This window comes from Rhamphochromis longiceps, linkage group LG6 (genome assembly GCF_057381845.1).
Source record: "Rhamphochromis longiceps isolate RC_006_pf linkage group LG6, R_longiceps_female_GT1.1, whole genome shotgun sequence".
Taxonomy (NCBI): Eukaryota; Metazoa; Chordata; class Actinopteri; order Cichliformes; family Cichlidae; genus Rhamphochromis; species Rhamphochromis longiceps.
This window is the reverse complement of record NC_140562.1, coordinates 17,344,207-17,369,257: the sequence shown is the minus strand read 5'-3', so window position 1 is coordinate 17,369,257 and position 25,051 is coordinate 17,344,207. Positions and strand designations below refer to the sequence as shown.

The 25,051-nt window shown below is 42.9% G+C and overlaps 1 protein-coding gene across 1 annotated transcript in view; it reads right to left on the bottom strand.

The window, feature by feature from the left end:
* LOC146667793 (voltage-dependent T-type calcium channel subunit alpha-1H-like) overlaps positions 1–25,051 on the bottom strand; it is a 61,232-nt gene that overhangs the window by 4,683 nt on the left and 31,498 nt on the right. The window contains exons 11-33 of the mRNA XM_085409480.1: positions 24,197–24,348; positions 23,507–23,692; positions 23,092–23,209; positions 22,447–22,602; positions 21,636–21,723; positions 19,817–20,004; positions 17,470–17,781; positions 16,757–16,857; positions 16,377–16,500; positions 14,925–14,993; positions 14,562–14,746; positions 14,350–14,476; positions 11,366–11,491; positions 11,189–11,278; positions 10,547–10,739; positions 5,418–5,569; positions 5,211–5,320; positions 4,993–5,126; positions 4,836–4,906; positions 1,518–1,596; positions 1,136–1,257; positions 484–768; positions 247–397 (exon numbers count right to left, since the gene is read on the bottom strand). Coding sequence (XP_085265606.1) covers positions 247–397; positions 484–768; positions 1,136–1,257; positions 1,518–1,596; positions 4,836–4,906; positions 4,993–5,126; positions 5,211–5,320; positions 5,418–5,569; positions 10,547–10,739; positions 11,189–11,278; positions 11,366–11,491; positions 14,350–14,476; positions 14,562–14,746; positions 14,925–14,993; positions 16,377–16,500; positions 16,757–16,857; positions 17,470–17,781; positions 19,817–20,004; positions 21,636–21,723; positions 22,447–22,602; positions 23,092–23,209; positions 23,507–23,692; positions 24,197–24,348 — 3,319 coding nt within the window. The remainder of the gene's footprint in view (positions 1–246; positions 398–483; positions 769–1,135; positions 1,258–1,517; positions 1,597–4,835; positions 4,907–4,992; positions 5,127–5,210; positions 5,321–5,417; positions 5,570–10,546; positions 10,740–11,188; positions 11,279–11,365; positions 11,492–14,349; positions 14,477–14,561; positions 14,747–14,924; positions 14,994–16,376; positions 16,501–16,756; positions 16,858–17,469; positions 17,782–19,816; positions 20,005–21,635; positions 21,724–22,446; positions 22,603–23,091; positions 23,210–23,506; positions 23,693–24,196; positions 24,349–25,051) is intronic.

Here is a 25,051-nt window from a genome sequence, read left to right as displayed (position 1 = left end):
CCAAATATAAACTAAAGATGGGAAAGACGTGGCAGGCGTATAGTTCTATCAATTCCATTTAAATCCATAACAAATATCTCCTTCCTTAAGGCCTTTGATAACATTGCCTTACCTTGTGCAAACTTCACAGCTCTGCTGCCTTCTAAGTTATTTATGGAAGCAATAATCTTTACAGGAGTCATTTACTTGTTATAGGACAGTAAAAAACAGTTCCTTAATTCGATTGGCTATAAACAGCCAAATTACCTGAGAAGCTGTAGCCGGAGAATGCCTCGTGGCCAATGAGCGGATAAGGAGAGCATCTGAGCGGCTGAGGATAGCTGTCGCTGGGGAGGGAGAGCATGCGTCCCATGCTCAGTAGGTTGCCATGGGAACACCCTTCATCCTCAACTTGCACCTGGCACATGACATCACCAACACTGTTACTCTCACTGTCATCTCTACCCTGCTAGCTTACACGCATGCAGAAATACAAGCAGGCACCTGGGCAGGTGCGTCCAGCTCTAAGTCCCCGCCCACAGACGCGGTGCTGAGCCGTCGACTGGCCTCCTCCCGCTCTCTTCTCTCCTCCCTCTCCCTCCTCTCCTCCATCTCCTCCAGCTGTGCCTCCTTGTTGCTGTCCTCCAGGTGCTTCATCAGAACGGCCACGACCACGTTGACAAGCACAAACTGAGCCGTGAGGACGAAGGTGACGAAGTAAACGGGCGAGATCAAGGGCAGGTAGGTGAGGCAGTGGCGATCCTGCGGGCGACACTCGCGCAGTGTGTCCTGGATGATAAAGGAAGGGAAGAGGAGACGATAAAGGATCAAGAAGCAATAACCTGATGATAAATGAAGGGATTAGGGTGATATATTAATGCGCTCTGCTGTACTTCCTCTCATCTCCTACAGGGGGAGATGTTGATCTGAACCCAAAAGGACCTTGAGCCTGTCACAGAAGAGTAATACACTCTCCTGACCCTCGAATGTCATCAGCTCTTAGTCTGTCATAAAAAAACAGTGATCTGCTCTCTGCTTAATGCAGAGGCTGTCTCATAACCTATGCATTGAGACACGCAGACACAAACATGCACTCAGTCGTCCATCCATCTTCTTAAAAAACCCCCTCAGAGTAGAGGAAAGGAAGAGTAACAACCTTCATGATCCCATTCCAGTTGTCCCCGGTGGACACCCTGAAGAGCGTGAGGAAAGCCATGCCAAAGTTGTCAAAGGTAGCGTGGCGACTGAGACCCTCGCACGGGTTCTCGTCTGAGCACTCTGAAAGAGGATGAAAGGAATATTAGATCCGGTAAGTGTGGGAGACGAAGGCAAGGGGGGAGAAGAAAGAGAACTGCGCGCAGATTAGATCACTGATTAGGTTGCTGATTCTAAATTGGCATTAATTAATGTATGTAACTCAGCAAAATTTATGCTTGTTTATGTAATCCACACATAAATCACCCGTCGGTCGCACCCGCTTGCACGCATGCACAGGCTCACATGCACACTCTTGCACATACATGCACGCACACACTAACCCAGTTTTCCAAAGAGCTCAACTCCCAGAGCTGCATAGATGAAGAACAGCAACATGAAGAGCAGACCCAGATTCCCCACCTAGACGGACACATTACACGCACAAACAGATATATAGAGTGTATGATACACCAAAAAATAGACATGTACAGTATACACTGAAAAAGAGAGAGAGGGAGACGCCAACAGATAGGATAGGCCCAAAGACAGAGACCGCTGAGCCTTACTGCACTGACGTTTACTACTCCTTAAAAACTAACGGGATCCATCATGGTACCTGGAGTGGAATAACACCTTACGTTTTAGGGCTTGAGAAACAAGTGAGTTTTTGGCGCCTGGACCCAACCCTGATGAGTCACAAACACGCTTGTCACCGAGTCCTGGCCTGCCTCTCGTCATGGTAGGAGGCACGGCGATGTCTAATTAGATAAAAGGTGCATCCACCGATGAAGCGAACTGGAAACAAGCGCATTGGACGGCGCTGCAAAGACGTGGGTTTGATCCCCTGCAGTGACGTGTCACTTCAAAGACACACAAATACTACACAAATGGGAAGTGGAGGATCGTGGGTATTTTCTTTATAGCTGAGATTTCCGCTGGTTTGTTTGAATATATGCAAAGATGAGCACGGTCGTTTAAAATGAACATGGTTAAGCTGCAGGTCAAAACCATCACCACACCTTATAAATGTGTACTTGTATACATGTTTCCGCTTGTTTGATGTGCACCACCGCCCCCTCCCTCACCCTTTCTCCCTTGTTTCTTGTGGGGTCCCCCGAGGAAGGTTGGTTGATCCTCCCCAAAGCCTTCCCACATTATATTCAAAGAAGGCACACGGGGAAGGCGGCAGCTCTGTGATGCTATACTTAGGCACAGGAGCGCTTTGACTTAATGGTAACACGCTCACAGATACAATGCTAATGTGCAGATCTCTAGTAGTGCGCACCATAATTATGATGTTATGCCCACGCTTGTTAGCGTGCTAATATTTGTTAATTAGAAGTTAACACACAAGTAGAGCTGAGGCTGATGGGGATGTTTCTGAGTCATTGCTCAGGTGAATGACTGGGTTTTAAACTAATTGCAGAATGTTGGCTGCTCCTTCCAAATGCTAAAATGTCCTTGGGTAAGAGAAGTTCACAGAGTCCCCAGTTGCACGAATTAATGACAGAGACATTGTTAAAGTGCTCTGAAGATCTGCTAAGGTTAAAAAGTGCTGTAAAAGTTCAGACCATATTCTACTAGTATATCAGGTAAAATCTGACACTCGCATGTTAACCATTAAAAGGTTAACATATGAGAGTGTTCAGCCACAGAGGAACATAAACAGTGATGCTAAACTTCACTACAATCCATCCACATCATGAAGAAATTTAAATGAAAGCTACAAACGTCAGCTGGAAAGCTAAATTCATTTGGCCTCATCGTGAATATTTGCTAAACATTTTATGATAATCCATTTAATAGTTGGAATTTAATCTGGACCAAAATGGTGAACTAGTGTTGCTGCTCCCACATCTAAGACACATTTTCTTTTCTTTTTACCTTTTTACTATAAATGGTAAATGGACTTGTTCTTATAAAGTCCTTTTCTACTCTATTGGAGCACTCAAAGCACTTCATACACCTTGCCTCAATCATGCAAGAAAATTTTCCCTTGCCTTTTCTACATACATGCTTTCTGTCTAACATTCACACACAGTCATACTGCGATGGATGCATCGTAGAGCAACTTGGAGTTAGTATCTTGCCCAAAGATCTTTGGTATGCAGACCGGAGCAGCCAGGGGTCAAACCACAAACCTTCCAATTAGTAGTTGACCCGATAACTTGATGTAGCAATTTAGTGATAGGCAGGTGCTTGATGTTGGATTTCAACCTTGTTTAGGCCTTTTTTTCCTTAGTAGACGCCTATTGTGGCTAACCCTTGTTTTTCTTTTCTGAACTGAGAGGTTTGTGTCATATTTCCGGCCTGTTTCCAGAACAAAATAGCTGGGTGTGTATTAGACATTATTGAGGGTTATCTCTGCCTATACAGGTTACTATGGCTACTCTAATGGTCATTTAACCCAGCGTTATTGATATATACTTGTCAAAACTCATTATTAAGGGCACAGAAGAGGTCTTCAATGTCTTTATGGGGGAAAAAGTTAATGCATTTATGTGGCAAAAAATATGACTAGCTTTGTGGCTAGGTCAAACTGGCTGAGAAGTCTTAGCTTAGCTGTTTTTTCTGTGCGTGATATTCTAATATTTTTAACTGTTTCCACTGTGTTAGCCAGTGTTTTAGACAGCCAAGGTATCAACAGCATATCTTAACTGGAAAAAGCTAGACAGGGTCATCTGTAGTTAGCACTAATTAGCAGGTATCTGTGACTGTGTTGCACCCATGGAGTCTTGCTAACCAAGCTAGCTGCTAACTTAGCACAGCAGCCTTTCATTTAAATTTCATAACTTTTGGCTTCAAAAGGAGAGTCTGCAGACCCCCGGTGGCGTCACAGTGACTACATCCATCTCCCTTCTATTATCCCCAACCAGCCGCCCCTTCCTGAGACGGGTTTTGCAGGAAATTCCTTCCTGTCAAAAGGGAGTTTTTCCCTCCCAGTGTCGCCAAGTGCTTGCTCATAGGGGGTTGTTTGATTGGGGTTTACCTTACAATATAAAGCACCTTGAGGTAGTGGTCCAGGCTGTCAGTGTTAGTAGAGGACATAAACACAGGCTTGAAAAAAAAAATCACACAGGAAAGGAGCTCAGGAGGTAATCAGAAGGTTGGCGATGTGATTGGCGGTTGGTGGTGCAAATATGAATGGGTGTGTGAATGAAGCTTATAGTAAGAAAGTGGTTTGAGTGCTTAAATACAGTGGAAAAGTGTGATATATCTACCAGTGTATTTGCCTGGTAAAATCTGCCTGAATGCAGCTTTTGTCTGCAGAGCTTTTGTGCCTCAAAGAAAAGAAAGCTTTTCAGATTGGATCTTTGGATGTTCTGCTTTATTCGTCAGCAAGCAGCAAAACAATCATCCCAAAGCCAAACTGTTTCATAACATGCCAAAAAGTCAGGATTTAACTGATGAGTTTAAGGATCTGCAGGTACCTTTTAGCTAAATCTGAGTATGTCTTCTTCTTTGTTTAGTGATTATTAGGTGTCGCTGGTATAGCACTGCTTGGGAGGAATAAGTGATAAATCATGGAAGAGGCAGTCAGTGCCAGGCCTCGTAAATTGCTAAATAAAACAAGCCATCTGCTTTTCATCAGATCTGGACACCAGGCAGCCATTTAAAAAGACATGTTTAACTGTACAAGCACAATAGATGCTTCTTACCTGAGGCAGAGCCTGCATCACCGTGTCCAACAGAGCTCTCATCCCCGTCGCCATCTTTAACAGCTTCAGCACTGAAATATCGCAACATGTCAGCTCTTATCAGCCTCACCCCGTCGTGTTTTTTTTTTTTTCTGTGTTTGTCTCCCCGTGTGCTTACCTCGTGTTATCCTGAGGACCCTCATTATCCGTATAATTGTGGGGTTGATGGGCAGGGAAGCACTCAGGTCTATTTCCTCCAGTGTGATACCCATGATGGACAGCAACACAATGGCGAGGTCCAGCTGGTTCCATCTTGACACACACGGACAAAAACAATATTAGCTTCTGAAGGGATGCTTTTTGAGAGCCTCTGTCTCCATGCGCGACTGGGGATACCTCTCTTTGAAAAAGCGCCGAAGACCAAACGCGATGAGTTTCAGAATGGCCTCGATGACGAAAACCAGCGTGAAGACATAATTGCAGTACTTCAGTATCTCCTCGAGGTACTGCAGGACACACAGATACACACTTCTACAATACCACTGCATTGTGCTTCATTACTATGGTTTTAGGACAGGTGGAGGAAGGTGTTGCCATGGTTACCTGAGGTTGGTTGTAGTGCTCCATGCTCATGGTGAGGAGGTTTGTGAAGATGATGATGGTTATGAAGAGATCCAGGTAGTGGCTGGTGCACACGGTGTGGATGCTTCGACGTAACGGAGAGTAGTCGGCGTAATACGGCTTCTCAAGGGCCCCTACACACACACACACACACACACACACACAGAGATACAAACACAGACACACACACACACACACACACACACACACACACACAGATACAAACACAGACACACACACACACACTGAGAGTCATTAAAATGCTTCTGAAAGAAAAATATGATATTGGCTATGAGGTCACTGGTGAAGCGTGTGCCAAGTGGCACTCTGGTGTGTGCGTGCATGTGTGTGCACAGACTAAAAGTGCCACCTCAGGAATTCAGTCCTATCCATCATGCACACACAGTCTCCACGGCACCTCAAGGTGTCTTTGAGCAGAAACCCTCGCTGTCTGCTGCCAGACAGTTAACTGACTAAGAGGAGAGCACTACTAGAGATTACACTGCAGAGAGAGCGTACAGAGAGAGAGACAGAAATCTAGCAAGAGAAAGAAAATGTGTGTGTATGTAGGGGTGCTGACTATGCGTGTGTGCACACCTATGTGAAATGACCAGAACTATGTAGACACATTCCCTGACAAGGGAATATTTGATACAATTTTAAGACAATTTAATGCCTCAGGATAAAATTTTAGACAACAGCAGGCTCCAACTGATACACCTCTTTAACTGCTCGTTAACAAAACTATCCACTCAGCCAGTGACATCACAATAACTCAGGCAAGTCAGGTCAAGATAACCTGCTGAAGTTTGCTTGTTAGAACAAAGGAATGCAGAAGAGCATCTCTGAATGTGTTTGAAGCAGATGGTCTACAGGAGCAGAAGGCCTTCACAATCATCAGATCTCAGTCCAACAGAGCACCTTTGGGATGTGGTGGAACAAATATGGAGCTCTGTGTGATGCTTTCATGTGAATGTGGACCAAAATCTTGCTGCGCCTTGTTAAATCGGGCCCTAGCACACTGTACATAATAAACTGGCCAGTGAATGTATAATAGGTCCATGTACTAAGCTCCATAAAGAAATAGCTCCATTAGTTTGGTTGGAGCACTTTTGACTGGCTGACGCAGTGACGCTGGGTTTACTGCCAGCATCAGCGCCAGCATTTTCTTTCAGTTCTCCAGCAGGCATGTTTCCCTTGTTGTATAACCCTCCTGCCATCCTTTAAAAAACTCACACCCATCACCCTAGGGACCATTCTCAGCCACGCCATAAAAAGACCATATATCCATATTTTATTCCACTTTAAATTAGCCAACCTTGTAAAACTACTTCTCCCTGAAATATTCATGTAAAGTTTTAATTATATTTTCGTTGTTTTAACCCTTCAAATCCCAGTGTTATTACATGAGCGCCCTGTGTTATAAGCCCCAAAAACCAAAAAACGAAACTAAATATTTCCACAAAAAACCAGTTGAAGTAATATGTGATTGTCATTATAAGTAGGCCTTTAGATGGACCAAAGATTGGCACCAACATACCTTTTGACCTGCCATTATTTTTTTTGCATTTTTTTTGCAATTTAAAAATTAAAACTTCAAGGCCCTGAGTCTTCATTGACATCCAAGAAAAGAAGAAAAAATAAAATCATATGATGATAATTTGGGGTTGAAAAATAGCGTTTATAATGGAAGTCAATGGGCAGAAAATGGTCCCCAGGGTGATGGGTGTGGGGATTTCTGCTGCTCAGCCATTTTAGGCTGATTTAAGGAATTCACACTGGAATATTAACATTGACAGGTAAAAACTATCCTGTGGCAAGTTTGGTTATATTCCACTGAACACAGTGGAAATGGCAGCCATTTAACACATAGCAGTGGCACAAAAAGGTCCCAAGAAGGCAGGAAGGTTAAAGCAGGATCATTTTTTTTTGTACCTTTTCCCTCTGCACCCGTTTCTTCTGCTTCAGACTCCAAAGGAGAAGTGACATAAACAAACTAAAACTAGATTTGCTTTGAAAAGTGAGGAAAAGAAAAGAATGAGGAAATCGCTACATAATAAGTCAAGGTTACTCGTCAACACATGCTGGCTTTTATGAAATTTAATGCTGAGAAATAAAATGCTCTAACACCGACAGACCTGATGAGATAGTAGAGCAGAGAAAAGAGACACTCATAAACCACAAATGACATGTCCTACTTTTAGCGCACTCTGACGCACCAGTTCGAATGGAAGCTGATCGTTCCGGACACTGGGAATAATGTGCTCGTGTACAGGCGTCGGCAGACCTGGGCCCAGAATGCTTTATGAATAGTTCCTCCAAAAGAAAACATAATCGTGCCTTAAAGCTGGAAAATAATGGATATTGCTCATCGAGCACATGAAAAATGTTCAACTCTTTTTGGGTTGTTCTCTGTTCTCTCTCTTTGTGTGTGTGTGTGTGTGTGTGTGTGTGTGTGTGTGTGTGTGTGTGTGTGTGAGGACTTGTCTTTGTTGGCATCTGCTGGTCGCTAGGCTAGGGATGTATGAACATTTTTCAAAGGAAAAGGAGATGGAAGCTAACGGGCGCAGGCGAGGCCAGAGGAGATGCAGGAAGAGTTATCTCCCGTTGCTGTAGCAGCAGATGAGTCAGGACATGAGAAAGCCACTGCCTCATCTACGAGCTCGGAGGATGAAGGAGAGGACTGTTAAGCTAGAGCATTTCTTTCGCAAGGCACACTGTGTGAAAGCCTTACCTTACACCTCCATGTGTGATTAAAGCCGTGTTAACCGGAACTCACTGTGATCTTAGTGCGGAACATGGGCCGAGCGCAGAAAGGAAGCGGGATGACCTTACTTTTCCCTTTGTAGAAATCAACTGATACATCTTCCAGCCATAATCAGTTTCCCCTGAAGCGTATTTATGAATCATCTGCATTTGCATTTGCAGTCGATTTGGCCACTGAAACTGTTCCACAGTGAGAGGGAGTGAAAGAGAACTTAAAAGAGGAACAGCAGCATAGAGAGATGAGGTCACAAAGACAGATGCGATCAGATGGAGAGAGCCCAGGACCCAATGATTAACTGTAATAAATAGCAAAAGAACCCTGATTGATCTATATGTGCCGCTGAACATCGACTATCGACCTGCAGCTGACATCCTGTAGTGATCCTATGTTGTGTAATTATCAGCCCATATGGAATAATGAGTATCGATGATTATTTAGCCCCTATGGGAGGAAATAGTGCACTCATGTTCTGCTTCTGTTTTTTGGAAGAGAGGGAGCAGGATGGTTGCACAGTGATTAGCACTACTGCCTCACAGCAAGAAGGCCCTGAGTTCAGCTCCATCACCCGACCTTCCTGTGTGGAGTTGCATGCTCTCTCTGTGTCTGCGTGGGTTTTCTCCAGGTACTCCTCCCACAATTTGTGATTCTAAATTGCCCGCAAATGTGAATGCAAATGGTTGTCTGTCTCTCTGTGTTAGGCCTGCGATAGACCAAAAAAAGACATTTTACTAGATTTAGGATGGTATATGGTGATGGGATCATTTTCATGGCCAAGGGAGTAAAGAGCAGAGGAGGAGGCAACTCTAGCAGGCAGAATGGAAAATGGTGCAACTATCAGGGGAGACTCTAAAGACTTCTGGGTAGGGTGAAGCCACCAGTGGTTCAAGATCTTTACAATACCTCTTAAAGAAAGTGAAGTGAAAGCAACGTGTGTGTCCCCTTTCTTGAATCACGACTGCATGGTTTTTTTCAGGTGGTTTAGGAATCACATGTTAAGCAGTTACAGGTGTAACGTTTGGATGTCCACTTAAAGCACTGTGCAGATTTTGAGCCGGCCCTCCTGCTATTTTTTAAAGTGGTCCTGAGTAACAGTTCTCCCGGCTTTGTGAAGGTCTTTCAAAGTTTTTTCTTTGGACATTGGCTGCTTTTTCACCCATTTTCAGTCCAGTCCTTGTACCTGACCATTTTCATTTGTTAAGCCGCTGAACACTGACGTGTGAATCATTCAAGCATAAACGGACATCCAGCTCAAGGGATGAACCAATGTTGCGTCTACACATAGCAGACAACTTAGAGCCCATTTCAAATTGTATCTTTAAGGCCTTTACACACCGGACGTGTAAAATTTGTGCAAATATTTTGTGATTTAAAACTATTTTTCGGACTCACCTATTCTTAATAAAGCCATTCACATTGACCACAATAAATGCCAAGTCTGCCAGTAAAAGTTTCAACAGTCCCACTGACATCCTGAAATATGCACAGAAGCAGATGCGATAGAATTTCAACTCCTGGGTCAAAACATGAAATTCTTCCTCCTGCTGCCTTCTCGTGAGAGTTGCAGGAACCCAGAATCTCAGTTTTTTCCTTTTCTTGTTTGGAAACATCAGGACCAGCTGGTCATAGGTTGACATATTTTTCACAAAATCACAGTGATTTCAGTCTATATATATATGTTACGTGACAAGCTAGCGTCCAAAAAACTGAGAATTTCATGCAGAATTTCGTAAAGGCTTTTAGCAAAAACACAAAAAATTAGGTATTATTAAAAGGTTTGACAGCATAAAATAGTATTTTTGCACCAACAAGGTGATTCCCAAAGACCTATTAGCCTTAAATGTGGTTTATCTTGCCATGCTATGCAGTTTTCTCTGTAGTCCTCACAACATTTAAGGAAACAGAACAAGTGGAAGGCAAAGAAAGAACATTATCAGTCATGGATTGGCCTCAACATTACTGAAGCACTGTGGGATCATCCTGACAGAGAACAGAACAACAGGCAGAAACATCCAAAGAACAGCTTTGAAAGTCCTTCAAGAAGCCTGGAGAACTATTCCTGGAGACCACTTAAATAAATTACAATAACACTTGTCTATGAGAGCTCAGACCGTGTTGAAGAATAAAGTCAATACCAAATATTGGCATTCAGGGTTGTCAGAATTGTACAAATTCTGTTTTTGTCTTCTATACTGTATTTCCATTTATATCTCCACATTTCAATAAATGGCTGCACCCATTTCCCATTTTTCTAGCCAAATATGAAGCAATGAGAGGTGACTCAAGACTTTTGCACAGTACTTTACTCTGATGTCCCTCCACCCACTTTCCCGAAACACTTCCTCACTTCTCCTCCTCTTCTCCAGTCGCTTCTGTCGTTTCTCCTCCCTCAGCCGCGCCTCTTCCTCCTCCTGCTGCTGGCGACACTTGTGAAAGTTTTCCACCACCACGCCCACAAACATGTTGAGCACAAAGAAGCTGACAATGAGCAGGAATGAGATGAAAAACAGCAGCATCCAAGGATTGTGGTTTCTCACTGGCTGCAGAGAGAAACAGAGAGAAAAAAGCAAAGAAGAAAGGACAGGAGGTAGCACAGAGACACAAAAGGTAAAAAAAAAAAAAACAAGAACAGAAAGAGTGATGAAAGAAGGTGAGGAGGGGTGGAGAGGAAGAAAAGGAGAGAGCACAAACAAAAAGACAATGTAAGTACTGAGTCAGCACTAAAACTACCAGCTCTGTCAGCTCACATCTATTCATCCATCTGCCTTTTTTTTCTTTTCTTTGCACAGCTACACCTCACTCCTGAGATATTTCCCCTTTCACACTCAAACAAACAAGATCAAGTGTTCCTAAGAACGACACAAAAAAGAAGGAAATCACAGGGAAATATTCACTCGCTGAATGAGTCGTTCATCTCCCTGATTTTCACTTTTTAATCCCTCACACACCCGCTCTCCCCCCCGCTGTGTGCGAGACTGCCTCTCCTCACCTGCTGGTCCACACCCATGGCATCCAGGCCGTCGTACATGATGCTGACCCAGCCGTCCTTACACGACAGCACAAAGAGCGACATCAGCGCCTGGCGGGATGATACGCACATAATTCAGCTTTGCTGCTACGATTACCAGCCTGTAAGAGCAGATGTCTGTCCAAGAGTGTGACAAACCTGTCCCAGATTGTCGAAGTTGTATTTCCGCCGCAGCCAGCGGTAACCAGCCTGCAGACACTCAGTTTTATTGGTGATGTTACTTACATTGATCCCGTCGCAGTAGAAGAATTTCCCTTTAAACAGCTGCGCAAGTGTGAGCACAGAGAAAAAAACATGAGAGAAGACTGTAACCTCAAGGCAGTGTAAACAAACCTTCACACAACAGAGCAGAGGCTGTTATATTGCTGTACAGTAAACAGTCTGCAAGAGCCTGCAGACCCCTGTGCAGAATCACTCCAGCATGGGTGTTCTCATTAGAAGATAACCCACTGATAGCGTGCTTTTCGTCAAATATAAGCCTACGTGTTAATTAGCTTCAGCGTTCATTAGGTATTATATCCTTGCAAGGATTAAATCTGAATATTTGTATTTGCAAAAAGAGAAACATAAGCCATGAAAATGAACTGACTGGCTTTGAGTGGAGTTTTTAAAAATGGTACTGTACATTCATTTCCTGACTTTGACATTTTAAAATGTGGTGAGAGCCTTTAAACCTTAAAGGAAGTTTCATTAATAGATTCTTTTGTTTTAAAGTATTTCTTCTGTTTTTTTTCTCCATACAGGTGATCCAGGTGTTTTGTTTGTTTTTTCTTTCTTCCCCCCCTTCTCACCATCTCTTCTCCCCTTTGGTTTTCTTTCTCTCCCTCTCTTTCTTTCATTCTTTCTCCCTGTCCTATCCCCCAGTCATGTCTGTCCCGTTTGTAGCACCTGAAAATAAAATAAATTCATAATTATAATAAAGGTCAATCAAATGGACCAATATGGCAAGGCCATGATGATCCACTTGGTAAAATAAATCCGCTTGGCATCTTTCTTGGCCTTAAGACAACAATTCTGAAGGCTAAAGATCCAAACGGGACACAAAAAAATAATAATAATAAAGTATTTCTGAAGGACTTCAACGCGTGAAGAAGTAAATGTGTCCGGAGACTATCCAGCCTGTTTTAAATGTGCACTTGAGCCTGACTCCTATTAGTGCAAAGATGTTTTACCTCACATTTAATCCCTGAGATATCGTTGCATAAGAAAAATAAGCTCAAAATAGGCAATTTCAACAGCACATCTCTAGTAGGCTCTAGTAAATGAAAGAAAATTTTGGGCTTAAAGTGTAAGAAATAAATGTGTAAAATTCATTACAAAGTTTTGGTAACTCTTAGACCAGACTGCCCTGACATTATAAAGCAGAAAGTTTATGTTAATGCCCTTTTTTTTTTTTTACTGTGGACCCATTATAAGAAAAATAAAATTTGTATAGTACATAAAGAAAAAACAGGAACTTTTCTGCAATTTAATTGTTTATATATTACTTATTTACTTTGGTGTAGCATGAATGGCCATGGTGGAGGTCTACATCAGTAGCCAATGGTGTAAAACTAAAAAATACAGCTAAAAATTCAAAATTTATGACCTCCCTCACATTTTCCAAAGCCGTCCATTGGGGCCAGATTGGAGTCTTTGCTAGGCCAATTCTGGCCCACAGGCCTTATGTTTGACACCCCTTTACAGCAGAAGAAAAGTATATAATTACAATCTGGTACAAAAAGCAATTTTTGGCCTCTGTTTCTCTGATAGTTTCTCCCTTCATAACAACTCTAAGTTTATAAGTCAACCACCTGGATAATTGAGTTAAGGGCACGGCTACTTTGATTGACAGGTGTCCCAACACAGGCAGGCGTAGCCAATCATCGCTGCCAGGCCTCAGCGCCACTAATTGGAGTCACTGAACTGAACCTCTCCACTGTGTTTGCGGTGTTGGTGTCTCCTGGAGCATTTTAATGGAAATATCTGACAAATAAGATGTCTCCCTGTATAGCACACATTGTCCAAGAAGTTTGTGCTTCAGTTTTGGAAAGTGAACTTTGAGGGTTTTATTAGTCTGTTAGCTTAGCATTCATTAGCAGTTTGTATACGCAGCTTTGAACAAAGCTTGCTAGCACTAGTTGATACCTGGAGCCCCCCACACCTCATTATGATATGTTCAATTGTGAAACCAACCCCCCACCCCCCAAAAAAAACATGGCAGCAGCCTGAATGCTAAATGCTAAAGTCCAAATACTTTAGCATTTAGCTTGACATCACAGTGGCTACGACCTAGCTTGCAGATAAAGGTGAAAATTAAGTGTTAATTCATGTTTCAGACTGTAAAAAAAGGTGAAATGCTGATCAGTAATTCTTTTGTGTCCAAACCTAAACAAACTGCAAGCAAAAAAAAAAAAACACCTCCCCTTTCAGACTTTCACTGTCCTTTACATTAGAAACACCAATATGTCACTTGAGGGACGCTGATCCAAGCTGGTTTTCTAAGGTAGGAGGAATCAAGCTACTATTTAAAAGTAGTAACAAATTAAACTTTATTTGCGCTTACATTTTTTTCTTTCTTATACTGTGCCCTGTTATTTGGCTTCAGAGCTTATTAACAGTCCTAACCCTGAGGTCTGAAACCAAAGCAACGTGATATTATTTTTGATCCTTTATATCAAGCAAAGTGTGTTATTTATAGTTTATTAGCTCATTCTGAATATTAAGCTATTTTAATAAATAATAAGCTGTATTTATGAATTTGATTAGTAATATTAAAATCCAGGTGAAAATCCGATTTAAAAACCACATTCTCAGCACATTCCCCCTGTTGAACCATTGTTGTTGTTTTTTTAATTACTTCCAGGGACTGGTGCATAATCAGCAGCTCATTTGCATTTCCTCCCAATTTTTCTCTTCACTTTTTATTACCTGAAGCTTTCTCTGAGCTCATTTACTTTAAGCCACAGTGATCTGTGTCTTCTTGCAGCAGAAAACACAACGAGCTTTTAATGTTCGGTCATATCAAATCGAGTGAAAATGAGTTTGACGTGTTTTGTATTTTGCTGTCTCGGGGGAAAAATGATGGAGCTTATCTTTAACTGACAGAGGACGAACGGGGAACGGTCGGCATGAACATTTACCTGGACTCCCAGAATTCCAAACACGATGAAAAAAGCACAGCAGATCAAAACAATATTCCCAATTGGTCTGAGAGATGTGATCAGAGTTTCAACCACCAGTTTCAGACCTGGAGCACGACTTATCACCCTGCAGCAAGCACACACACAGGTTAGACAGTCCTTAATATAATATCAGCAGAGTAAACACAGATGATAATCTCCTTGATTTGTACCTGAGTGGTCGAAGTGTGCGGAGCAGGCGAAGGACCCGGAGGATGCCTAAGATCCGATTACCACCTGCTGAAGCGATGGACACCAGGATGTCCACAAGTGACACAAACACCAGGAGCCCATCCAAGACATTCCAGCTGCTCTGCAGGTACACGCCCTCTCCAAAGTACAGGCCCATAGCTACCACCTGCATGCAGACGCGCACAGATCCAACAAAATTACTGAAATAATTAAATAAGCTAAGGTGTAAAATGAGAATGAAAGCCATTCTGATCCCCACCAGCAACGAAAATTGCCTCTTTAGAATCAAGAAAATGACTTTGGAGTGGAGTGCTTATTCAGAAAATGTTCACTGTTATGGTTACCTTGATCATCATTTCGCCCACGAAGATCACAGTGAAGATGTAATTGGACACACTGAGAAACATCCGCTCCTGTTGCACACACACAGACACACACACACAGGCGTGAGAGCATGCACAGATTAACAGCAGGAAGCGCATTCGTCAATTTAAAGGCTTTGTAGCCTTAGCTTTGATTCTGGAGCACAAAGTGTTGCATAACGAGCTGAGAAAAAAAATGCACAGCAATCGCTGTAGAAACATAATAAAAGCATACTGGGAACAACACGTGTTGTTATAGAGACTCTTACATCAGCTACAAGCACATGAGCTCTTGTAGTAAACAGCCCCTCTTTGTGTGCGTGGTCATGCAAAAGACGTATGCTGCTTCTGTATTTGTGAGCCGTGAGTCATGTCTTGAGCTGTTTAAGGTTTAGATTACAGTGCTGCGCGAAAGTCCTGATCTGCCACTTTTTCTAGGAAACTGAGAAATAGAAGTGGCGATTTATTGAAACATGTGCAAACATAAATAGAAACGCAGTATATAAGTTGAAACAGAGTTTGGCTTCAGGAACAGTTCTCCAGGCTTCTTAAAGGACACTTAAAACTCTTCTTTGGATGTTTCTGCCTTTTGTTCCCTTTTCTGTCAAGATGATCCCGCACTGCTTGGATAATATCGAGGTCCGTGCTCTGGGGAGGCCAATTCGCTGTGCGTTTTTCTATCCAGGTATGCTTTTACTGCATTAGCAGTGTGTTTGGGGTCATTGTGATAATGGAAAATCCAACTACTGCCAATCAGATGCTTTCCAGATGGTATTGCATGGATCAAAATCTTATGGTGTTTCCACTTCTATTCTTTTAGCTCATAACTATTTGGGAATCTCCTTACTGGTGCACAAATAATATTTCGACAACTGCCAAATTGTGGTATCTTTAGCAGTTTTATAGGTTCAACTAAAGTAATGGAAGCAACAGGCTGTTAATGACAAAGTGCTTAAAGATAAAATTCAAAGTTGCTTCTTTGCTGTGTTGTCTGTTATCTCTAAACACAACACTGGTTCAGCCCTTGAGTTAGGTCAGTGGTTCAGTCATTGCTCAAGACTGCTTTAAAAATGAAAGTCTGGATCATATGAAGCAAAATCTAAAGACTTTTGGGGTGGCTCAAGACTTTTGCACAGTATTGTAGCTGTTACGTTCAGACTTAATCTAAGCACTTAGACTAATGCATAATGAGTTCAAATCTGTCAAATCATCAAATAAAAAGCACAATGAAGATGGAAATTATATCAATAATATCCAGTTAAACCAACCAAGGAAGACAAGAAACAGAGTTTCAGTGTAAAATTACATCCATTAAGTCCGGGTTAAAGGTTAAAGGTCAGGGTCTGGAATGTCGTTATGATGGTGCTTATGTCAATACTTCTCCTTACAAGTGTAGTAACCGTGTGTGTGTGTGTGTGTGTGTGTATGAGGTACCATGCTGTGTGGCTGTATGTCAGGTCGCTCCAGGGCGATGGTGATGCAATTAAGGAAGATGAAAAGCAGGACGATGTGATCAAACATCTTGTGACCTATGACCCTCTGACACCACAACCTGAACCTGCAGAGAGACGGTGTGAGAAGAGAAAAGGATCGGCAACAACCCCAGTGTTTATTTTCTATTCAACACATCACCTGCATCACTTCCATTTCTGCCAGGTTTAATTGATAAAAGTACAAGTTGTACAACCAAGCTTCAGCTGTCACCTTCACACTTTAGCTGTGAATTTTTACACATGCGTGCAGTTAAGGCCACCTAGGCCACCCTGGAGAATATCAGGGGCTGTGCATAAACGTGTGTTTGTGTGTATCTTTACTGGTTGTGTGGAGCGAACAGATAGAGGGACCATTCTTCATGCTCCAGGCACCACTGAGGCTCATATGGCTCCAGTATCTTCTTCAGCCTCTTACATAAACTCTGGAATGAACACACAAACAGACGAATGACATCGCAGCGTACACTCGTTACGTTACAACAATCAGCATTGCTCCAAAAGTTGATTCTGTTCATCTGGACGTAGCGTTTTGTGGGAGAAAATCAGAAAATCAGTATTGCTCATCATCTTATACACCCATGATACCGCAGAATGAAGTCATTTTCATTTCTATCCAAGGTTTTTTCTTTCTTTCTTTTTTTTTTTTTTTTGCAGCGACCTCGTGTGCATGCACAAAAAATTCCAACACAGCTATTTTTTCAAACAATATTCCGAGTCATTCTTCCACCCGGATCTAATTTAAATTCAGCTAATTAAATTTTTCTAAGAAACAAAAGTGTCTTAAGGTCAGCCATGTTGGAATTTATGCCTTTGCGGGATAATTAGCAGCAGCTTTTGAACTTCTGAACATGCCCAAAACAAGCTCTTTTATGAACTTGTTTTATCTAGGAATAACAGAAATGGGACGCCATCAAAATGCCTGCTCCCTCTGATTGGAACACACGCCAATTAAAACTGCCCGAGTCTACATTTACATATATATTATATGGTTTTCCATTTGCTGAGACAAATTCATGAAACAAATAGGCATTAACCTCTTCAATCTCCTCTTCCTCTTGATCGGTGTGGTTATGCGATGTCAGGGGAGCATCGTCGTAGCAGTGGTCTGGCAGGTGGAAGGTGGTGCCGTTACAGTCTGGGGAGAGGAGCATTGGCACCTGCAGGTACTCTGACTGGTCCAGAGACTGCTCCCTGCTGCTGGCTTTGGAGCTTGAGTATGTGTCGGACAGCAGGGACTCCATTTCTCCAGACTGGCTCTTCCTGTGGAGGCTGGGGGCTCGGCCGATGCTGATCCAGCTGGAGCGACGGCTCTCTGGCCCGCTGTCCCACAGGGACTGTGAAGACAACTTAGAACAAAACCAGTGCCTTGTTGGATTTCTGCCTTATCTTTCAAGTGCAAATAAGGATTTCATTCTTCACAGATTAAAGCTGCCCTGTAGAGTTTTTGGCCATTAGCAGTGCAGCGGGGTGATGTTTTCATGAGTGGGCTCCTATTTTGTTTGTATCTTGTGCTCCTTATCAACCTCTACATGGAAATGACCAGGATTTGCGCTAATGATAAGTCTGTTTGGCCCAGCACAGTTATTAAACTTACTGAGAAACAGGGTAAATCAACAGGATGATATCTGATAACATTTTAAGAGGTTTCAGTGCAGAAGCTAGCCACAGCGAGCAACCACCTGTAACCATTTGCCAGTGGAACATACAAGGACTTGAATAACCTAGCCTTATCTTATCTTAAAGACTTTATAGTACCATGTCACCCCAATAGAGTACTTCACTTTCAGACTGCTGGTTTACTTGTGGTTCCTAGGATATATACACGTAGAATGGGAGGCAGAGCCTTCAGCCTTCAGGCCCCTCTTCAATGGAACCAGCTCCCAGTTTAGATTCGGGAGAAGGACACCCCCTCTACTTTTAAGATTCAGCTTAAAACTTTGCTTTTTAATAAAGCATATAGTTAGGGTTGGATCAGCTAACCCTGAACAAACCCTCAGTTATGCTGCAGAATGCTGGGGGAGTTTTTCTTTGCGACTATTGCCATGTTCTTGCTAATAGTGGTTTTAAGGTTGTAAATAAAACTGAACTCAATTGAACTGAATTCGCTCAATGGTCCATCAATACACTTTTCTTTACAACCTGTCCTTTAGCCTGTCCACAGTTACTGCTGTATCTGCAAGCCACTTTGAAACCCGCCTCCAGACCAATTTGTCCTTTCCATCCGTGTCTCACATAACCATTGTCATATCTGTCACCACTGACGTTGCCTGCTTTGTTCTATTTCTGGTCATGCTGCTGCTCTCCTCCTGCATTTTTTAACTAAGGGTGTGTTCACCGTAGGCCATCTGTTCCCCAGCACATCTGACCCCAAAGTCCAGCTCATTTCACTAGTGCGATTACTAGTGCGCGCCATTCGCAGTTAAGTGAACTGTGCCCTGTCTGGCTCGAATAGGTGGTCACAGCTGAGCTTCAGTTGAATTCAGTGATGGTACGCATGTAGTGTGATGACCATCCAAGCACAGAACTGCGCCACTTGCTCAATAGCAGCTGCCTCTGTCAAAATCCCTGCTTTAATAACAAATCTACAGGGCATAAGAACTGGCCCAGTTAAGCCACAAACTGCATAAAATCATGAACCCCTTGTGCTCTGCAAGAACGCTTTTTAAGAGTGCGTGTCTGAAAAACGGGAGAGAGCACGAGAAAGGAGTCGGGACAGACTGAAGTGGACCTGGCTCATTAAGGGCAGACCAGCTGGGGAGCGATCAAGCTCCGGCACAATGCAAGGCAACCGTGACCAGTCTGAATCCACCCTTGGAGGACATGTTTTAATCAAGATAAGCTAAAATTTTCAGCCACCTCACTTCAGTCTGAAACATCTTCTGAGTCGTTAGCATCAAATCTCCTAAAAGCAACGTGAAACGAACCTGACGTTGAGCTCAAGCATTAAGCTTAGCCGTGCATAGAAGGAGGGCTACATGACTCAACCCGTCAACAGTTGGTGATACTAAAGTGCCAGCAGAAGGCCTGCTAACAAAAAGACTGCCAGCCCAAACAATGCTGAAATATTTGGCTTTGTGAATGTTTTATGAGGATAGAAATGCACTCAAGTAATTTGTCGTGTCTTGAGAAGACACATAATGGGTTTGTTGGGAAACAAAGTAAACAAATGAACCTCTGCAAGGTAGCTTTAATGAAGCTCTGTGTTATCATTCTATGACTTCAACATTTAGAAATTGCTTCAGCTCAGCTTTGATTTATATCCTTTGCATAACAAACATCTTTTGATTAACTGTTTCTCTAACTCACATTTATAATAAATATTTAACGTGGTTTTATATAAACATATATATCTCCACATAAAAGCATGTGCCCAAGGCTCACCGGTGACCTTTGCTCAAGGCTGTTTTCCATGGATGCACCACTGGCCCGGCGTGACTGGTTGGAGTTTATGGTGGGCGTAGCTGCAGTGTGCGTGATGACTGGCAGCGGTGGAGGAGGAGGGGGAGGCATGGAGGCTTTTGGGTTCAGGAGACCATTGGGACTCAGCATCATGGCCTGAATCTTCAGCTCTGCACACACACACACACACACACACACACACACAGAATATTTGATGTCAAAGAATGATTCTCATTTATTATATTTTGGGATTTGCAATATTTTCATGGTTTCGTTTGGATCAGGGCTGCACTGACCATGGCTGTATCCGCTGCATATAGGCTGTATATGTCACGATCACTGGCTGGTAAAGCTCTGTGGATGTTCAGGTTTTTAAGGTGGATCTTATGCATGAGTTGTGGAGCTGACAAACTGACTGCACTAAAAGTTGTGCAACTGACTTCTGGATCACATGGTCTGGCAAAATCAGACCAACCTAAATTAAATCCTCCTTTTGTGTGTGTTTTACTTTGATTATGACAACAATTAGTGACTAAATAAGACTTTAGAAACTACTGAGTGGGCCCATAAACCCATGTGGAAAGTCTCAGCTGAGCAATACGGGCATTTTTTTAGGTATCAGTAGATATCAGTGAAATTTGACTTCGCTGCTCCTGCTCGACATTAGAAAGAAGACGTTTAAGACTTCAGTCAGTAATTTTTCATCAGGGAATTTGATAATCCGCAACTTAAAGTTTATGATTTAGAGAATCAAGCTAAAAACGTTTAAAAATTGGGTACTAATATTGTTTATTACTCACTGTCAAAGAGGACAACGAGAAGAAAAACACATTCATAAATAAAACAGGTTATCAGTATTTGTCCCTGAGAGTAAAGAGTAAAGCAAGTTCAATATAAACGTTGACACACATAAATATTCTAAACGTGGAGTCTGTAATAATTGGATTAGCTGTAAAAATGTGCTGCATTATTTTAAAAAAATCTAGATAGTGCACATTTGTGTTACTAAATGTTCGCAATGTGTTTCGTGTCCATTTTTCACTCCCGTGTTGTTCTTGAGCAAATACAGATGAGCTGCCCTCAAGAAGCTCACAAATGCAATTTAAACAAAATTAGCCTCTACTTAAAAAGCCCAAACCTCCTTCAGATTCATCTTACGCCTAATTTGAGGTAATGTAGGTTGAATTTTTGAATTAATATTAAAAAAAAGACAGCATCAGAGTGAGTAAATAATGGCCTATGTGTAATGTCAGTGAGGTTTATGCGGTTTTGCCCTTTTAATGAGCCCTCAGAGTGAAAGTAAGAGTAATGTCTTGATGCCTGCTTCAATAATCCAGGTAAGGAAATCCCCGAAAGTTGATTCTGTTCATCTGGACTCAGTGTTCTCATTAAGGTGACATCATCTGCAGCTTTCCCACCATTATAAACCAACGGCCGGCTGACTGAACCAAATCAGACAAACTGAGCTTGTGGCTTTTTTGTTAGTCGGTGGCATGAGTTTCAGTCGTTACGCAGCTGTTTATAAGGTTGGGGAAACCTGCAGTCAGCCGAGACTGAAGACGTCAGTTGAACGGGAGATTAAACTTTTCTCCCACTGAAAACGCTGCATCCAGATAAAGATCTTTCAATCTTTCTGGGATTAAAAACAAGAGAATATTTTGCAGAATTATGGAAAGCCTTTAAAATGTTCACAGGATGAAAGAACCTCCAAGAATTCAGGTCAGAATACACCAAAAGGCTATTTTAAGGCGACTCCATGTGAACTTCCACTTCCATGTCCGGCTGATCTGCGAGTTTGTACCTGCAGCGTACAGCTCTCTGAGTTTCTCCTCGTCCTCGTAACACATCGAGTGTCTCTCATCATCGGCCTCAGATCTGTTAGCATCTCCCTGAAAACACAGACAGACGCAAATATACACCAGAGTCATCATAATCATCACCATCACCACCTTCCCTTCCTCAGTGTTGTAAAAGTGAAAAGCACATCTCGGTCGAGCGGGAAAGACTAAGAGGAAAACTAGGCAGATGGGCGGAGGGAATCTCCAGCGTTCTCTAGTTGAGTTATGTGGATGGCTTTGGCAGCGATCTCCTGTAGTCACGCCAATAAAGCTTTACTGAATTTAATTAAAATTCACGCCAGAAAGATGGAGGCAGGCGGCTTTGGCAAAGGGTATCTGTGTGTGTGTGTGTGTGTGTGTGTGTGTGTGTGTGTGCGCGCACGCAATAGTGAGAGAAAGAGCAAGCGCTCTCTGATGCCGGAGATAAAAGATGAAAACTAAACAACAAAAGCTCACCAGCTGTGAATGGCAGGAAATATCAAACACATCCCTACCCTGGAGAGTATTTTGTGTGTGTATGTGTGTGTGTTGCAGTGAGAGAGAAAGATGGAGGAAGAGAGAACGGAGGATAGGCAAAAAGCAACAGAGGAAAAGTGTGATGATAAAGAGACAGCGAGCGAGAGAGAGAGAAAGGAGAAACCACACAGGCAGGATGGAGGAGATTATTCTCTTGTAGGCAGCTTTGGTATCATCAACACAACAGAGCTCAATTAGTCTCATTCGCTCTGCCTCGTTGTCTAAGTAGCTCAAATGAAACGGCATCTTTGCCCTTACTTCAGCTTGAAAGCCCTCGACCAAAATGGCGACGAGCAAGTTGAAGAGGACGTAGTTGCCAAAGGTCATGAGGGCGACAAAATAGAGGGCAGCCAACGGCGTTGTGGAGGCCATCCCGTTATAGAGCACCGCGTTCCAGTCCTCCTGGGTGAGGATCTGCAGATTAGATAAGATGCGGAGAGACGTCAGGGGGTTAGAAAAACAGGCCGTCAAACACACAAGGAGCCAAAAGGCGACGCGCTACGTTGCTAGCAGGTGTTCCAAGAATAGATAATGTGAGTTTCTTCCTTTATTATCTTGTCGTCAGTTGAACAGTAATGACGCTCATCAGTGTTAAATGAACTCCCGCCGAGTGAGTGCTTCATTATTGCTCTTCCTCCTCTGCTCGTGAGGAACATCTTACCTGCCCACTGGGACAGTTTTTTTATACTTTTCTGAAAAACCGAGCGCGCGCGCTCCCAAATCGGAGCAAATGAAATCACGGGCGAGCGCTCGTGACTGCAGCAGCTGTTGTTTGAATCTCACTCCTAAAAGTGGCGCGTAATTGATGGGGAAATTCCTCCAAATCAAATACCGTCGGTGTCTTCGTGTGCTCTGCGCGTGTGTGTCCCTGAGCGAGGGTGCATGTGAGGATGTTTGTCTAACCTGAAAGACAGTGACAGTCGCCCAGAGCAGGGAGTCAAAGTTTTTTCTGTCTGGTAAAGTGTCTCCGCTGTCTTGTCGCAAACCAAATTTACAGCCGAACAGATGCATCCCCAAGATACTGCAATACACACACACACACACACACACACACACACACACACACACACACACACACACACACACACACAACAGTAAGGTAATGTTTTTATCAAGCAGTAATTTAATATGTGCAACAACAAGATGCGGTAATACTGCCTGCGTGCACAGCTGTATCTACATGAAAGCCGATGACACATGTGGTGATCAGTTTATAACAGAGGAAGGAGAATCCCAGCAGTAGCCATTTGAAATGTAATAACAGTATAATTAAAGCAGAGAAAACGCTTAATCATCACTGTAACTCGTGAATATATACCTGAATATGAATATAAAAAGCATCAGCAGCATGCAAAATGTGGCCACGTTGTCCATGGTCTTCATCAGCACCACCAGCTGCCTCCTGAGTGCAGGAAGGAACCGGACCAGCTTCAAAACTCTCAGCAGGCGGAAGGTGCGCAGCACCGACAAGCCTCCCTCGGCCTCACCCACGATCTCCCACACGCTGAAACACACACACAGGTTAAAAGCACAGAGATGCATTTCCATTGAAGCGATTAAGGAATCAGCTGTTACCCTTTGTCAGCATTAGCGTCACCCAGGAAGACAAAAACAAAAAGAAAGAAAGAAAAACTTCCCGAATCTTTTCAGAAGGGAGAGAGCGCTCAAGTCTTTTTGATGTGACGTGTGGCAAACGAAAAAACGAAGTCGGGCCAGTGTTGTTTACAGTTCACCAGCCAATAAAGAAAGCCAGCGCAGCGTGAACTGGCACGGTAAACAAGCAAGGCCTTCAAACGTGGATACATAATTTAGCTTGTAGTACTACATAATGGAGTGAATACAGGCCCTCTGGACTATGAGTGCAACCGCTTGGCTCAGCTGCCAGCACCGGCATCGCTGGCAGTTCGGGAGATTTAGCTGCAGAGCCCGAGACGTGAGAACAGGAGGAATAACTAATGACAAGAATTCCCTTTTTGGGGTAAACACACAGACAGAGAGTTCCCCCCACCTGATGATGACAATGACGCTGTCAAAGCCGTTGTAAGGGTTCTTGATGTAGCCGAAGAGCCCGAGAGCCAGGAGCTTCAGCAGCATCTCGAGACTGAAGAGACTAGTGAACACCATGTTACTGATCTCCAAAATATCTGTCAGCTCCTGCGGCTGAAGAGGTGCAGTGTTTGTGGAGAGAAAACAGGGAGAGATTGATGTACAGAGATGGACGGGCACAGAGAAAAATGAACAAATAAACAGAGACAGACAGCGCGGAGCTCAGTGCACTCAACATGTTAGGAATCTCCAAGATGTTGGTGAAGGCTTCAGTTTGGGTTTACATGGATTAAAGCTGGTCAGATTTTGTTGCTGTTCTTTTTTTCAGATATTTTTTTAGGTTTATGACAAAAAAAAAGCTTAAATTTGTATCCTCATTCCAAAAAATCCACAAAAAAAATGTTTCAGAGCCTGTTTTTAAGGACATAGCTGGTTACTTAGTTGTTTCAGGACATTTTTCTACTGATCAATTTGCCATAAAGGCCCACTGTTATGTAAAAACATGCATTTTTTTTGCACATTTGGACAATCAAACATTTGATCCTCTTTTAACAGAATTAAAAAGTTAACCCAATAAAGTCTAGTAACCTCTAAACTTGCTAGCTATGTGCCAGTCTATCAGTATCTGAATTTATAGTGAAGCGACAGGAGAAACACGCTTCAACCACGTGACAAACGTTAATATTTCATCGTTTATCTACCAGAGGGGAAATTCCCTGTTAGGCCTGTCCCTGTTTTCCACTTTTATCGTAACAGTTGAGAGAGATGACATGAAAGCAGGGAGAGCAGAAGGAGGACGTGCAGGCTGCTGCGTTAG